The sequence below is a fragment of the Bubalus bubalis genome, chromosome 18, assembly GCF_019923935.1.
Source record: "Bubalus bubalis isolate 160015118507 breed Murrah chromosome 18, NDDB_SH_1, whole genome shotgun sequence".
Lineage (NCBI taxonomy): Eukaryota > Metazoa > Chordata > Mammalia > Artiodactyla > Bovidae > Bubalus > Bubalus bubalis.
In genome coordinates this window covers 62,370,657-62,387,951 of record NC_059174.1, presented here as the reverse complement: position 1 = coordinate 62,387,951, position 17,295 = coordinate 62,370,657, and the positions used below count along the sequence as shown (strand labels likewise).

General features: G+C 44.2%; 1 protein-coding gene across 2 annotated transcripts; it reads right to left on the bottom strand.

Moving 5' to 3' along the window:
* Window positions 1-1,076: 1,076 nt before the first annotated feature.
* On the bottom strand, window positions 1,077-16,727 carry LOC123465155 (NACHT, LRR and PYD domains-containing protein 2-like). Of its 2 annotated transcripts, none has more exons than XM_045163554.1 (8): window positions 16,572-16,727; window positions 12,970-14,572; window positions 12,343-12,513; window positions 8,673-8,843; window positions 6,852-7,022; window positions 5,986-6,156; window positions 3,394-3,561; window positions 1,077-1,607 (listed from the first exon to the last, which is right to left on the bottom strand). In XM_045163554.1, exons 2-8 carry the CDS (start codon window positions 14,541-14,543, stop codon window positions 1,304-1,306), a joined length of 2,730 nt encoding a protein of 909 aa, XP_045019489.1. In that variant the 5' UTR covers window positions 14,544-14,572; window positions 16,572-16,727; the 3' UTR covers window positions 1,077-1,303. The 2 variants fall into 2 exon arrangements, with proteins under 2 accessions (XP_045019489.1, XP_045019490.1); XM_045163555.1 differs by having other exon boundaries at window positions 12,970-14,567; window positions 16,572-16,714.
* Between the last annotated feature and the right edge of the window lie 568 nt (window positions 16,728-17,295).

Below are 17,295 nucleotides of genomic sequence, written 5' to 3'. Positions count from 1 at the left end.
GCTGTTCCGTGCATGGTGAGATACCTACCCATTAAATGTCAGGAGCGCCCCCTCGTTGTAACAACAACAACAAAAAATACCTACAAACATTGCCCAGTGTCCCTGGGTCCCCCAGTGAGAACCACTGATCTTCAGTGTCCTAAACTCCATAAGACTTTTTAAAATTTTCTGCACAAAGTGAGCTATAAGACAAGCCACAGGCTTTCCAATTTGTAAGAACTTTGTTTTCAAAATTCAGCCTGCTTCTCAGAGGCCATGCCATATAGGGTCATTGAGTCCTCTTACTGTTTCCTTATTTATAAATAGATAAAAATAACAAGATAGCTGGGAGGGGGATGAAGTGCCACAAAGTGTCCATCATAATGTATTTAAAATACCCAGCAGAGGGTGTGACCCAGACACTGTCCAACACAACTTCCCTTGATTATGTTTGTATCATTTTTTTAAAAATGTAAATCCTTCTAAATTCCACATATATGTGTTAGTATACTGTACTGGTGTTTTTCTTTCTGACTTACTCCAATTAAAATAAATAAAAAATAATAAAAAAATAAAAATGTAAATCCTACCTGTGAGCTTTGTACTCAAGTAGAAGGCTGAATTTGGACTCAATCAGCCTTGCCTCAAATAACCTGAGCACTCCTATCCATACTCAATTCTTCCATCATCTATTCCCTTGAAATCCTTACCTAGACATGTCCCACTAAATACTGGTATCCAAAAGTCTTAAAGTTACTATGGGGGCTTCCCTGGTGGCTCAGTGGTAAAGAATCCACCTGCCAATGCAGGAGATGCAGGTTTGATACCTGGGTGGGGAAGATTTCCTGGAGGAGGAAATGGCAACCCACTCCAGAATTCTTGACTGGGACATCCCATGGACAAAGGAGACTGGTGAGCTAAGGTCCATGAGGTCACAAAGAGCGGACACAACTGAGCACACACGCATAGGGAAGAAAAACAGAAGGAATGCACATAATCATCTATGAACTTTGTAATATTTTTCCTAGACTAAGTATGCCAGAAATGAAGTTTACTCTAAGTAAGCAGTTGGGTGTGTGAATAAATACAGCATCAAACAAAGTGCTTTGCCTTTTATTATCCTTGTGAGAGAGCACATTTTAACATCAAGTGGTTATGTGACTTGTGTGGATATTCCCAGAAACCAGAGAGTGAAAACCCAGTGTTCAGTTCTACATTCTGATCCAGAGATTGACATGTGACATTCTGGCCTTCATGAACGAGATGTCTTAGAGATATCGGGTCACCCCCTTTGGGGACACATAAGAGAAATATCTCAGCGTGTTCAGGAAAAGAAGTCACAACATGAGGATCTGGTTGTTCTGGTATCATTGCATTCAATGGTCAGTCTGGGATTATTCTCCTTCACATCCTTCAGCAGCCTCTGGATTTCCACAGTAGATTTGTCCATCTTCAACCTGAGTGTCTTTAAGGAGCCATGGTTCTGTTTTAAAGCCTTAAGGAGCACCATGATGCCACTCTGTCCCCATGTGTTCTGGCCCAAGTCCAGTGTTTCCAGGCTCTGGCTGCTGACTAGAGCAGAAGCGAGATACTGACAACTGAAAGGGGTGATGGAGCAGCCCCAGAGCCTGTAGAGGAAGTACAGAAAGCCACTCATGTAAGCGTGTTCTTAATGGAGAACCTACTGGATGGCCAGGCACACCCTTACTCCCTGGGGACTTAGTAGGGAAGACATGAATGTTATTCTCTTCATGGAGCTTATTTTAGCCACATCAGGTCATGTTGTCTTGAAGACGGGATAACGGTATTAGACTAAAATAAATAGGATTATTAAAACAGAGGAGGGTTAGGTAGGTTGGTGGTAGTCCATGAATTCCACATTGGAAAGACAATATGAGAAAAAAGAAGTAGAATACAGAGTGAACCATGATGATAACTCAGCAGGTGGAAGCCAGTATAGCTGAAATGCCAAGTTCGCAGGGCAGCAGAAAGAATGGCCCACTATTACACAGAGTGAAGTAAGTCAGAAAGAGAAAGACAAATATAGTATATTAACACATCGATATACACGGAATCTGGAAATGTGGTACTCATGAACCTGTTTGCAGGGCAGCAATGGAGACGCAGACAAAGAACAGACTTGTGGACACAGTGAAGGAAGGAGAGAATGGGACTAATGGAGAGAGTAGCATTGAAACATACATTACTGTATGTAAAATTAGACAGCCGGTGAGAATATACAATATGACCCAGGAAGCTCAAATCCAGTGCCCTGTGATAACCTAGAGGGGTGGGATGGGCTAGCAGGTGGGAGGGAGGTTCAAGAGAGAGGCAACATACATATACCTATGGCCGATTCATGTTCATATATAGCAGAAACAAACATGATATTGTAAAGCAATTATCCTCCAATTAAAAATAAAAGTTTTAAAGTATTCAATAAACAATTTAAAAAAGAAAGAGTGGCTCATAACTAATTATAGGATCCCATAGACTCTTGTTGGAGAAGGCAATGGCAACCCACTCCAGCATTCTTAACTAGGAAGTCCCAAGGACAGAGTCTGAGCCTGGTGGGCTACAGTCCATGGGGTCACAAAGATTCAGACACAGCTTAGCAACTGAGCACATAGACTTTTGTAGGCTATTATGTTGGGTAGGCCAAAAAAGTTTATTTGGGTTTTTCTGAAAGCTGTTATGAAAAAACCCAAGTGAAAAAAAGCCAACACAAAAAAACCTTCTGATTTTTATCCACAGTGACTCAAGGAACTTTGGTGTCTTGAAACACACGTGCTGTGGCCTGGCTTGCAAGCTAAAAGACATCTCAGGGTGATGGATTGAGACCCAACATCAGGAAATCAAGAATCAAAACCCGCAGACTAGTTCAGAGACAATGGCATAATCTCTATGACACGCTGACTGAGGCAAGTCAGAGAAAGACATATCATATGATAATGCTTATATGTGGAATCCAAAGAAATAGTACAAAAGGGCCTATGCAAAACAGAAGTTGAGCCACAGATATTGAAAATAAATTATTGTTACCAGAGGGGAACAAGGCTGCAGGGGTTTAAATTGGGAGCTTGGTATTGATACAGACACACTACTATACATAAAATAGATAATAAGGGCCTACTGTATAGCACAAGGAACTCTACTCAATACTCTGTAATAACCTATATGGGAAAAGATAACTAAAAAAGAGGGGATATATGTGTAACTGATTCACTTTGCTGTACAGTAGACATTAGCACAACATTGTAAATCAACTATACTCCAATAATTTTAAAAAAAAAAAGAAAGAAAGAAAATGAGCCATAATGCCATGAAAAGACAAAATTTCAGTTGTTCATTGCTGGCAAAAAAGAAAAACCAAAAATATTTTCAAACATCTTTAAAATGAAGAAAACAACTTACCCTAGACATTTCAGGTTACAATTTGGTTTCTTCAAAGCTTCATAGAGAAAACACAGTCCAGTGGCTATGGGGTTGAAACCCAGGTCCAGGCTGGTGAGGCTGGAGTCTCCCTGGAGAAGCTTTGAGATGTACTTGCAGCCATGTCTGTTTATGTTGCAATGACGCAGTCTGCCAAGACAGTTGTATGAAGAGATTCGATTATCCCTCTGTGACATATACCCTGTGATGTGGCGGTTACGTCCAGCTATTAATACTTATTTTCTATCTCTAGTCACACGCTTTCAGGTAGGCTTGTACATACTGCTACTACTGCTAAGTCACTTCAGTCGTGTCTGACTCTGTGCGACCCCATAGACAGCAGCCCACCAGGCTCTCCCGTCCCTGGGATTCTCCAGGCAAGAACACTGGAGTGGGTTGCCATTTCCTTCTCCAATGCATGAAAGTGAAAAGTGAAAGCAAAGTTGCTCAGTCGTGTCCGACCCTCAGTGACCCCATGGACTGCAGCCTACCAGGCTCCTCTGTCCATGGGATTTTCCAGGCAGGAGTACTGGAGTGGGGTGCCATTGCCTTCTCCAAGGATTGTACATAAAGACATGCAAATGGAAGGACTTCCCTGATGGCCCAGTGGTTAGGAATCTGTCTTGCAATGCAGGGGACGCAGGCTCGATCCCTGGTCGGGGGAACTAAGATTCCACATGTTGTGGAGCAACCAGCCCTCCCACCCCGCACTGCAACTACTGAGCCTGCGCTCCATGATGCAGCCAAATTAATACATTTAAAAAAAAAAAACACACATACATGGAATGATGAGCGTTTCCACCCTGCCTAGGTGGTAGAGTGTTCAGCTGGCCTTCATCTGCCCCCTTTCATTTTGGAGAAAAAGACACACACCCGAGATACAGGTTTTCCTTCCATGACAGCATGTCATGCAGGTGAAGGGATCTGGGTTCAGACAGACCTGAGACAGAATGCGAAGCCTCCTTTCTTTCCTGCACAATCAGGTCTTTGGGATTCCATGCTCCCTGTCTCGTGTTTTATTTCAAGCCCTGTATTTGTCCCAGCATAACTCGGTACACCAAAACCTTCATGTTCCTGACTTTGAGAGGCTGTGTTTCTCATTAAAACACTGTAGACTCTCCAAGAAGCTTATATGCCTACAAATCCTCCTGACCACAGAGAAGGGTGTTCTCATGATACTAGACAGATTTCCCCTGAATACCTTGTGCCCTAAGCATGGTGTAATAGCAGCAGAGTCTGAAGTGACAAGACAATGAGCAGGTGGATGGTAGCTGGACCAAAAGATGCCATGCTCTGTACTGTGTGAGACCCAAAAAACTCATACTTGAACCTGGGGAGCTTGGGGAGAGGAGCTGAAGCAAAATCTAAAATTCCAAGTTTTGACAGCCTACAAAATGAAGGTTTGGTCAAACAATGCCTTTATGTTTTTAAGATAATGATCATTGACAACTCGATGTATACAGGGGGCTTCACACCTACTACAAAGGTGTGACCATGGGCAAACTCAGTGACTAAACTTTGGTTTTCTAATTAGCTAATTAGCACAACTGAAATAAAGGTAACTATGGCATGTGCTTGTAAGGATTTTTTTTAATTCTTGTAAAATTTAGTAGAATACCTGATGCACAGTAAGTACTAAGTATCAGACACTTTTTGTTGATTAGACACCTAAATCAACTCTGCCTTTAGAACAGGAAAGTCTAAAGTACGTGCTGCGATATTTAAGATAGACAACCAGCAAGGACCTACTGTACAGCACAGGGAACTCTGCTCAGTGTCGTGTGGCAGCCTAGATGGGAGAGGAGTTTGGGAGAATGGATACATGTGTATGTATGGCTGAGTCCCTTCACTGTTCACCTGAAACTATCACAGCATTGTTAACTGGCTATAACTCCCAATATGAAATAAAAAGTTTTGAAAAAACTATCACAATATTGTTAGTTGGCTATATTCCAATATAGAATAAAGTTTAAAAGTAAAAATCTAGGAGGCTAGATCTCATTTTAAGCATTCTTACAATAAAATTAGTAATCACAATGAAAATGATAATACATTTTTAAAAATTAAAAAAATGAAAATGATGAATTCTTAAAAATTCAAAAAAAAAAAAACACAGCAATCTGTGTGACATCATACAGGAAGTTTTATATTCTTCTAATGAACACTATTGAGGCAGAAATGACATTTTCCTTTTCTCTCTCTGCCACTATAAACTGAATTCCTGATTCTGCTTTCCAGTCTTAAACCCTACTGTGTAACTCAATCCACTCCTAATTACTGGCAGATTTCATGTGAATTTTCAGAATATACACAGAACATCAGACCTGAGAATTAACTGCTTATCTTGAATTCTCAGAGGAGAAAGAGGCTGGCAGGTCAACCTTACTCTTTAAAAACATGCAGGCATTAGCTTCTGTTTCTACCTGTTCTTTTCCTAATTTCCACCAGGATCTTGCTGGTTTCATTCAAGAGGAATTATCAAGTGCTCCAGGGTCTGTCCTACTTGAATCCAGGTGTGTATGTATACATACAACACACAGACACGTACACACACAGAAGCCAGCAGGGACTTACACCAAGGTCTGCAGCTGACATTCTGGGTAACTCAAGCCCTCACACAGAATCTTCACCCCGCCATCCCCAAGGTCATTCTTGGCCAAGCACAGGTGGGTCAACCTCTGGTTGACAATCAAAGCAGAAGACAGCTCCTTACAACAGGCTTGTGTAAGCTGACAGTTCTCCAACCTGCAAAAAAGCACCACATACGTGGTAAGACATTTCCAAAGTTCAAACTTCTCAGCTGACAGCCCTTCTTGAGAGTCCCCACCTGCTCTATCCTATGCTAGTGATCAAAGCCCGAAGGACCAGGAATGAGAGAAAGGCAGGCAAACTTCCCTGGTGGTCCAGTGGTTAAGACTCTGCACTCCCAATGTGAGGGGCCCGGGTTCCATCCCTGGCCAGGAAACTAAGATTCCACATGCTGTAAGCAACTAAGACCCAGCACAGCCTAATTAATTAATAATATTTTTTAAATGTGGGCTTCCCTGGTGGCTCAGTGGTAAAGAATCCACTTGCCAATGCAGGAGATGTGGATTTTATCCCTGGGAAGAGCCCCTGGAGGAGGGCATGGCAACCCACCCCAGTACTTTTGCCAGGAAACACCCATGGACAGAGGAGTCTGGTCGGCTATAGTCCACTGGTTGCAAAGAATCAGACATAACTGTGCGCGCGCGTGCACACACACACACACACACACACACACACACACACACTTTTTTTTAAGCATGCATCACCCACCTGGGACCAAAAAAGGGAATCAGGGCTCTCCCCCAGTAAGAAGTCCCATAAGATTTGCCCTGTAAGTCTGGTCTTACCACTGCTCTTCTCTATGTGACTCCAGACCTAAGATGAAGATGCTCCCCGGGAAAAGAGGGACTTACGACAATTTCTGCAGGACGCACTTCGGGTGTCTCAGAGTCAAACACAGCAATTTGACACCCTCATCCAGGAACTCACTGGCCGTGAGATCCAGGCATCTCAGGGACTGGTTGACTTTGAGCGCGGAGGAGAGGTCAGCCCACTGCCGAGTGGTGTCAGAACAAGACCCCAGCCTGTGGGATAAACGGGGGCAAGTCATTCTTCTGGGAGGGCAGAGACCCTGTCAGCTTATTATCCTTCCCTGAAGACTCTACCTCTGACTCTCATCTCATTCTACTCCAACACGTGTCAAACCCTGGCCTGAACTATTAGAAAACGGAGCTCCTTTGTTTCCTCAAGTATCTCCATGCCCATTGGGTCAGCATGCAGCCTCATCGCTAAGAAGAGAGAAACTCCATGATACAATTCTGCGTGAAGTTTTGCCAATGTGGTCTGCTATTTTCTCAAACCCCACCTTTTATATCATCATTTTTCTTGAACTAAGTCTGTCCTAATTCCACTTATATTTTTTAATCAATCTTTATTGGAGTATAGTGGCCTCTATGATGTTATATTAGTCTATTGTACGACAAAATGAATCAATGATACATATCCATATATCCTCACCTTCCACTTAAATTTAAACGTGATTCTAATAGAAAAAAGTTAATGCCTGATACTCAAACTTCAACTTCAGAAGTTATTAGGGAATATGCTAACTAAAACAAGGAGGAACAATTGAATACTTAGGCAGCTGGGTCCAAAGTTTGAAGTTTGTGTTGCCAGAATAATTGGAAACTTCTGTGGATCAAAATGAATGTGATACAGCTATTTTAGAGAACATCAGGGCAATCCATTAATCCATCACATGGGGTCTGAAGCTCAGCTGCTCTTGTAGATACAGATCAGAATACAGGACTTTAGGACAAACTTGTTTGAATCATGGCTCTGCCCCTTGCTACATTCACAATATTTACAAGTTGTTGTTGTTATTGCTCAGTCGCTAAGTCATGCCTGACTCTTTCAGACTTCAGGAACTGCAGCACACCAGGTTTCCCTGTCCTTCACTATCTCCCAGAGTTTGCTCAAGTTCACAAGTTAGTTGAACTTTTTAATATTCTTTTTTTCTTGCATCTGTACTTTGGGGAGAGAGGATACCTTTTAGGTTAATCAAATAAAGAATATAATCAATCCATACTCTGCCTACTAGAATATATGTCATAAGTAAACCTGGAGTTCTTAAAAACCAGTGCCTTTCCTCCCTCAAAGTTTAACCTATAAAAAGGACACTGTAAGTTAATTTAAATAATTTGAATACAAGGCAAAATGTAAAGTGTCTCAAGTCAATGAGCAAAACTAGGAGACTGTGTATCAGCCATTTGTCATTTTGAAGATTTGGTAATCCACTTAGAAACATCATTTATTGAGGGCAGGAGGAGAAGGGGAAAACAGAGGATTAGATGGTTGGACAGCATCACCAACTCAATGGACATGAGTTTGAATAAGCTCCTGGAGTTGGTGATGGACAGGGAAGCCTGGCATGCTGCAGTCCATGGAGTCACAAAGAGCTGGACACAACTGACAACTGAACTGAACAGAGTAATAGATTTTTTTTTCTAATTTAATGAAATTCTGAGTGTTTCTTTGCATTCAGGGCTTACTAGTCAGTCCAGAAGACTAGCTGGCTGGGGGAAGATTATTGGCTGACATACCATCAATATTCTATTAATATCTGGGAATATGCTCCCCTGTTTAGCATGGTGCCTGATCAGCATAGCAATCTGCTGTTTTGTTCAGAACTCACAGCATCCTTATGCTGAGGACAGCAATGACATGAGATCTACCTCAGATACTGAAGATTACATCTTGGATGTTTCAGGATCTCACACAACAGCAGCAGCAGCATCTTATCACCATGGACACTGCCTTCCAGAACCAGGTGTGTCAGAGTCTTCTTACCAATGAAAGCCAGACAGAAGTCCCGGTAAGCACTGGCAGGAGAGACATTTTTAATCCTGAAAGTGAAAGTGTTAGTCACTCAGTTGTGTCCGACTCCTGCAATCCCATGGACTCTACCTTGCCAGACTCCTTTGTCTATGGGGTTCTACAGGCAAGAATACTGGAGTAGGTAGCCATTCCCTTCTCTAAGGGAATATTCCTGACCTGGGGATAGGGAATATAAAAAGAAGGGGTTCTGTTTTGTGTGTTGCAGATGGATGGTGCTGGGAACACAGAGTACAAGGATAAGTCACAAGTCAAGATGGGGATAGGGAGACATTTCATGCAAAGATGGGGTCAATAAAGGACAGAAATGGTATGGACCTAACAGAAGCAGAAGATATTAAGAAGATGTGGCAATACACAGAAGAACTATACAAAAAAAGATCTTTATGACCCAGATAACCATGATGGTGTGATCATTCACCTAGAGCCCGACATCCTAGAATGAGAAGTCAAGCAGGCCTTAGGGAGCATCACTATGAACAAAGCTAGTGGAGGTGATGGAATTCCAGTTGAGCTATTTCAAATCCTAAAAGATGATGCTGTGAAAGTGCTGCACTCAATATGCCAGCAAATCTGGAAAACTCAGCAGTGGCCACAGGACTGGAAAAGGTCAGTTTTCATTCCAAACCCAATGAAAGGCAATGCCAAAGAATGCTCAAACTACTGCACAATTACACTCATCTCACACGCTAGCAAAATAATGCTCAAAATTCTCCAAGCCAGGTTTCAACAGTACATGAACCATGAACTTCCAGATGTTCAAGCTGGATTTAGAAAAGGCAGAGGAATCAGAGATCAAATTACCAACATCCATTGGATCATCAAAAAAGCAAAGAGAATACCAGAAAAAAACATCTAGTTCTGCCTTACTGATTATGCCAAAGACTTTGACTGTGTAGATCACAACAAACTGTGGAAAATTCTGAAAGAGATGGGAATACCAGACCACCTGACCTGCCTCCTGAGAAATCTGTATGCAGGTCAAGAAGCAACAGTTAAAACTGGACATGAAACAACAAACTGGTTCCAAATTGGGAAAGGAGTATATCAAGGCTGTATATTGTCACCCTGCTTATTTAACTTATATGCAGAGTACATCACACAAAATGCCAGGCTGGATGAAGAACAAGCTGCAATCAAGACTGCTGGTAGAAATATCAATAACCTCAGATATGCAGATGACACCACCCTTATGGCAGAAAGCAAAGAAGAATTAAAGAGCCTCTTGATGAAAGTGAAAGAGGAAAGTGATAAAGTTGGCTTAAAACTCAACATTCAGAAAATGAAAATCATGGCATCTGGTCCCATCACTTCGTGGCAAATAGATGGGGAAACAATGGAAACAGTGACAGACTTTATTTTCTTGGGCTCCAAAATCACTGCAGATGGTGATGGCAGCCATGAAGTTAAAAGACGCTTGCTTCTTGGAAGAAAACCTATGACCAACCTAGACAGCATAGTAAAAAGCAGAGACATTACTTTGCCAACAAAGGTCCATCTAGTCAAAGCTATGATTTTTTCCAGTAGTCAGGTATGGATGTGAGAGTTGGACTATAAAGAAAGCTGAATGTTGAAGAATTGATGCTTTTGCACTGTGGTGTTGGAGACAACTCTTGAGTCCCTTGGACTGCAAGGAGATCAAACCAGTCAATCCTAAAGGAAATCAACCCTGAATATTTATTGGAAGGACTGATGCTAAAGCTGAAACTCCTGTACTTTGGCCACCTGATGCGAAGCACTGACTCCTTGGAAAAGACCCTGATGCTGGGAAAGATTGAAGGCAGAAAGAGAAGGTGATGGCAAAGGATAAGATGGTTGGATGGCATCACTGACTCAATGGACATGAGTTTGAGCAAGCTCCAGGAGTTGGTGATGGACAGGGAAGCCTGGAGTGCTGCAGCCCATGGGGTCACAGAGAGTCAGACACGACTGAGTGATTGAACTGAACTTACTTGTAGAATTAGTCAGTGGAGTGATATCTGGAAAGAAGAGAAGGACAGACCACTAGTGGGAGCAGTATATGATGATGAGAAGGAAGATGGAATTCGATGGTAAAGGGTTTGATGCTCTTTTCTTTGCTTATGCTGATCTTCTGAGAAACTCTATCCTTTTTTTATTGTAGGGGAACAAAATTTGTCACCCCAAAATGTCTCTTTGATGTAAAGATTATTTCAAGTTGAGAATAAACAAGAACTGAAAACACTTGGGAAGACATTTTGATCTTTCCCCTAACTTCCTGAAGAATTTAGTTCTGTTCCTTTAACCAAGCTTTCCTTGGTGGCTCAGTGGTAAAGATTCCACCTGCCAAAGCAGGAGATACAGATCTGATGCTTCGTCTACCAAACATTTGATTTCCATCTCCAAGTGATTTGCCTTCCTCCCCTTTGAAGTCCCAAACCACAACCCTCATCATCCTTTATTCTCTTTAACAGAAGGTTGTAGTTAACATGAAGATTTCAGTCACTGGGGTAGTTGCTCAGTTTTTCTGGGTCTCTCCCATGTATAGATGCTATTAAATGTTTGATTTTCTTTTCCTAATCTGTCTCATATCAATTTCATTTTCCAACCAGCCAGAAGTATAGAGAGAATTTTCTTCCTCTCAGACAGTATTATGTCCTTTATTTCTTTCAGCATTCAGTCCACACACAGCTTTTCCTCCTCCTCAATGCCTGACTTTTTCTGGTAAAAAATAAATCACTTCCTACCATATCCCCATGTAGTCATTTGCATTTCCATACACAGTTTTCATTCAAGCTACAGTAAGTTATGGACTATAAGTCAGCAAATAAGTTACAGACTCCTTGAACATATGGACCATTAAGGGCTGCATGGAAGACTTCTCCACTGGTCCAGTAGTCAAGAATCCACCTGCCAGTGCAGGGGACGCAGGTTTGATCCCTGGTCCAGGAACACTCCACATGCCATGGGACAACTAAGCACACGCACCACAACTACTGAGCCTGCACTCTAGAGCCCATGCTCTGCAACAAGAGAAGCTACTTCAATGAGAAGCCCCCGATCTGCACAACTAGAGAAAGCCTGTGCAGCAACAAAGACCCATCATAGCCATAAATAAGTAAATCTTTTTTTTTAAGCAACTGTTCCAATTCTTTGTATTCTGACCACCTGGCTGAATGGAGCCTGATTTGACATTCCAATACTGCTCTCACATTTTAAATGCCTATTGCAATCCATCCTAAAGGAAATCAGTCCTGAATATTCATTGGAAGGACTGATGATGAAGCTGAAACTCCCATACTTTGGCCACCTGATGCAAAGAGCTGACTCATTGGAAAAGATCCCAGTGCTGGGAAAGGTTGAAGGCAGGAGGAGAAGGGGACAACAGAGGCTGAGATGGTTGGATGGCATCACTGACTCAATGGACATGAGTTTGAGTAAACTCTGGGAGTTGGTGATGGACAGGGAGGCCTGGCGTGCTGCAGTCCATGGGGTTGCAAAGAGTCAGACATGACTGAACTGAACTGAACTGCAGGATCAGCTGCCACTTACACAACTTTCTGGAGACGACAGGTGACGTGGGTTATCTGCTCACAAAGAATCCTCACTGAGGAGTGACTCAGGAAGCTTTCCTTCACATCTAGAAAGTTCAGGTTCTCATTTGAACTGAACACAGAGCAGAGATCTGCCCAGAGTTGGAGAGAATGATGGTCGTGCTGTGACCTAGGAGAAACGCACAGACAGGAACGTCTATGAAAGAGAACCATCAACAAAAGGGCAGGGGTGGTGGAAAAACTGGTGAGCTCTTCAAAAGGTACAAACATCTGGTTGTAAGATAACAAAGCCCTGGGATGTAATGGATGGCATGGTGACTATATATGAAAACAAAATTTTTGAAAAGAACTGGCAGGGGAGGAAATTATATGAGATGTCTAGAACATGCGAGCCCACATGTCAACAATGACACTAAAAGTAAGGTTCCAAAGCCCCCATTCCTCATCTGAATATCGTGTTTCTCAGCTTTAATGGTGACGCGGCAGGAAGAAATTTCAGGGAGAACTCAGACCCTAAACCAGAAGGAGTCATAGGAGACTCGGTCCTCTTCCTAAAACAGTGTGAAGCTGAAGATGGGAGAACTAGCAAAGTTTAAAAAAAAAAAAAAAAAAACTGAGTTCTTACATCTCATTCTGAGGATCTGATTTCAATGCAGGATCATTCTCCAGGAATATCTTCTTTCCTACCTGCAGTGAGATCTTCTGTAAGTTGGCACAATGTTTAAGGCAGAAGGAAGACTGAATCATTTCAGATGTATTCGTCAAGTGAATGGACATCTCCTTGACATGGGCCATAGCATCTTTCACGAGCTGCTCCTCCTGAGACTCGTAGAGACAGCTCAGAACCTCCTTCGTGTCCGTCACCGAGAAGGATTTCTTCCCATGGGGCATCAATGTGTATTTCAGTAGCTCCCGCTTGATCTCCGTTGATACCAGACAGCCGAAAGTCGTCTCCAGCTCCATGGCCCTTCTTGCGTTGCAGAGGCCAAACAGGAAGTACCCGACGTGGGTCAGGCTGGGGTTCTTCAGCCTTTCCTCCTTGGACAGCAGTTTCCCCACATCCCCAACGTGCCACCGGCGGCCACCCAGCCCTTCCTCCTCTTGCTCTTCCGGCTCCAAGACATAGAACATGGCGGCCAGAAACTGCTGGACACTGAGATGGATGAAAGAGTAGGAGGCCTCGCCATCTTCGCTCTTCTGGAGAATATTCCTGTCCAGAAAAGGACAGAGGGCAGACGGGTCCACCCCAAGTCGCCTGAGGTCTTCCCCATCGAACACAGAGCTCCGTGTCCACACGCCCTCAGCAGCCAAGAGGCACAGGGGCTTGAGCGGAGCCTGGAGGCCCCGCCTGGGGCCGCCGCTGTGCGGTGGGGCGAAGCGGCCACAGAGGAAGTGCAGGAACAGGGCCGTGGTCGTCCTGCAGGTGGCGGTGGGGTCCTCCCCGCTCTCCATCTGCTGTCTCAGGCAGGTGCAGACCATCCAGCACACGGAGGGCGCTGAGCCCAGCTGGAACAGAGCCGCGTTGTTCTTCATCAAGTTGAAAGCTCGCAGGGCCTGACTCTCCTCTTCAAAGTGTTTCAGGAAATATGCCTTACGGTCCTCCTCCAAGAACCCCTCGATCTCTATGAAGAGCGACTGTTCTGTTAAGAGCCGCAGCTCCCGCAGGGCTCCCGGTCGGGTGGTGATGAGTAAGGTGGCCTTGGGTAGCATCTTCCTCTTCAGTAAACTCCCCAGGAGGACGGGCACCGGCTTCTGCTTCTTCCAGTCGCCACATATGTCGTGGATGAGTGCCCCCGAGGGGACCTTCAGCTCATCAAAACCGTCGAGGATGAGCAGGACTTTCTGTGCCTGGGCCAGAATCGCTGGTATGTCCTCCTGCACATGTGACCAGTTGGCCGATATCAGCTCTGCAAAGGTGCACGTCCCCCTGTGGTTGAGCCCCTTGCAGCTGAGGTAGAAGGCGGAGTTGGAGGTCTCTGCCAGGTCATCCTGCGTCCAGTCCAGCATCAGCTCCTTGGCCAGTGTGGTTTTCCCGACGCCAGCAGGACCATGCAGCACCATCGTGAGTGGGGTGGACTGTGTGGGTGCCTGCGGGTTCAGGTATGTTATCAGCTTGGGGCTTCTCTGGGTGATGTTGTAGTGGAAACCACGGTCATCTCCTGACCACAGTATATCCTTCCAGATGGAGAATTTCTCCATCGTGTTTCTGTATCTCCTCTTCGCCTGTACTGATGTGCAAGGGGAGAGCATTGAGGTGAAAGTGATTATACTCAACTGGAACATTCATACTGTAAAGGACCAGCATTAGGGAGGAAGAAATGGGCTTCCCCTCTCCTGGGTTCTTCTGACTGGTCTAAGAATTAAATTGACATCAGATGAATTAACAAGAGAATAAAAAAACATTTTAATAACAAGAGCAAGAACCCAGGAAAACTGAATTAACTCAACAAAATGGCTGAAACCCTCCCCTTAAAAATTATCTTCAGCTTAAACAAAAGGAAGCTGCTGAAGGTAATAGCTTTGAACTCAAAGGGGAGGAGGGAAATACAGGTGAAGATGGAAAAGCAAATGTTTGGTAAAGCATCATTTGGGGGGCCAGCAGAGACGATGGGACTCAGGGAAGACTCTGAGCACCAAGTCCTGCTGGTTTCTCCCACTGTCCTCCACCCATGTTCTTTGCAGACATCTCTGGTGATAGAGACCCTGTTCCCAGAATGGTGGTTGTTGTTTTAGTCGCTCAGTCATGTCTGACTCTTTGCGACCCCATGGACTATAGCCTACCAGGCTCCTGTGTCCATGTAATTCTCCAGGCAAGAATACTGGAGTGGGTTGCCATGCCCTTCTCCTCTTAGGCCCTATCCCAGGCCTATAAAATCAGTAACCCTGGAGATGGGCTCAGGAAACTGTGTTTTTAACAAACCTTCCAGGTGATTATGATAAATATTAGTTACAGGATCATGGGCATAGGGAAACAAAGACCCAGGTTCTCACAGTTGCTTGAGTTGAAGCCAAGATTAAATCCAGGAGTTTAACTCAAAAATCTGTGCTCTCAATCACTGACATTTCCTCATTGAAGTGAATGTCGCTCAGTCATGTCCGACTCTTTGCGACCCCATGCACTATATAGTCCATAGAATTCTCCAGGCCACAATACTGGAGTGGGTAGCCTTTCCCTTCTCCAGGGGATCATCCCAACTCAAGGATCGAATTCAGGTCTCCCGCATTGCAGGAGGATTCTTTACCAGCTGAGCCACCAGGGAAGCCCAAGGATACTGGAGTGGATAGCCTTTCCCTTCTCCAGCAGAACTTCCCAACTCAGGAATCAAACCAGGGTCTCCTGCATTGCAGGTGAATTCTTTACCAACCGAGCTATCAGGGAAGCCTCAGTGAAACAAGAAGGAAATAAACAAAAATCCTTACATCCTCCTGCATTAAATGGGCAACACTCAGGGATGATTCACAAGCTGAAAAACAGGGTTTAGTAAGTACTTGGTGGGGTGGGGTGGAGGTACACCCAATCAGAAGATTTATTATGCAAACTATTTCAAAACACAACGTATGATAAGGGCTCATGATCGTTAGAAGATATTTAACATAAAAACACTCATGCAGGGACTTCCCCGGTGGTCCAGTGACTGGGACCTTGCCTTCTGATGCAGGGGTTGCAGGTTCAATCCCTGGTCAGAGAGCTAAAATCCCACACGCCTCATGGCCAAAAAAACCAAAACATAAAAAAAGAAGCAGAAGCAATATTATAACAAACTCCATAAAGACTTAAAAATAGTCCACATCAAAAAAAACTTTAAAAAAATTAAAATGTTCATACTAAAATGCTAAATCAGAAGAGTACAATAATCGAAAAACATCACCACACCTGAAATGTGCCAATTAAAGCAAGACAATCAGAAGGGGAAAAATTCCATAGGAAGTCATTGGCAGCTACCCCCATCCAAGTCTTTTCTCCACCTAATAAAGAGAGAGTTCAGCTTGAGGACTTCAAAAAATCCTTCTAAGGGACTTCCCTGGCACTGCAGTGGTTAGGACTCGGTGCTTCCACTGCAGGGGGCATGGGTTCCAAGATCCCACAGGCTGCTGCTTGGCCAAAAAATAATAAAAGCCTCATGCCAGCCATTAAAGCTTGCAACGTTCAGTGCTACAGACTCCACCAATAATTGCCACTGACTTAAAAGACAAGACAGAGAAACAGACTGGAGAGTCGGTACTCACCTCCCTCCAGCTAGGACTCAGTTGCAGCCTGTGGGTATTTCACACAAATGAAATCTCCAATAAGAAAAGCCCCCCCTGCCAGCCCATGCTCTGGGATTGGCCCGCAGGCCCCAGGGTAAGGGCTGGACTTCCTGCCCAGGGTGAAATGGCCCTCCCACCAACAGTGGCTGGTTCTCAATCTTGAAAATGCAACTCACATTGCAATTACCCAGGTCCTACCCTTGGTGATCCTAATTGAATTGGTCTGGGGTGGGCTTTAGGAAGCTAGGAGGCTTCAAAAGCTCCTCAGGTGATTCTTACATCCACCAGAGTCCTTGACCTTCCCCAGTTAACAGAAACTGATCAGAGGCCAGACAGGAAATTCAGGCATGTCTTGACCAGGGTCCCTGCTGCAGCAGGGGGAAGTGAGAACAAGAAACAGTTTCCCTGGACAGCTTGCTTATTCCTGATGAGGGGAGGGTGAGCTGGTTCCTTATATGGGGAGAGGGTAGGGGTGTCCAGGGGTCGGGCTGGAGGGGTGGCTTGCATGGTTTGCTGCCTTCTAAGGAGGTGTTGAGTGTAGGGGGCATGACACAGGATTCTGCTTTTGCTCCAGGCTCTTCAAAATTGGCAGTTGGGCTTTTGGGTCTCTTTGTTTCTTTTGTCCAGAATTTGCCCCAACTGCACATGTACACGTTTATTTTTAGTCCCATATAGTTTCTTTGTGGCTTCCACAGGTGGCTCA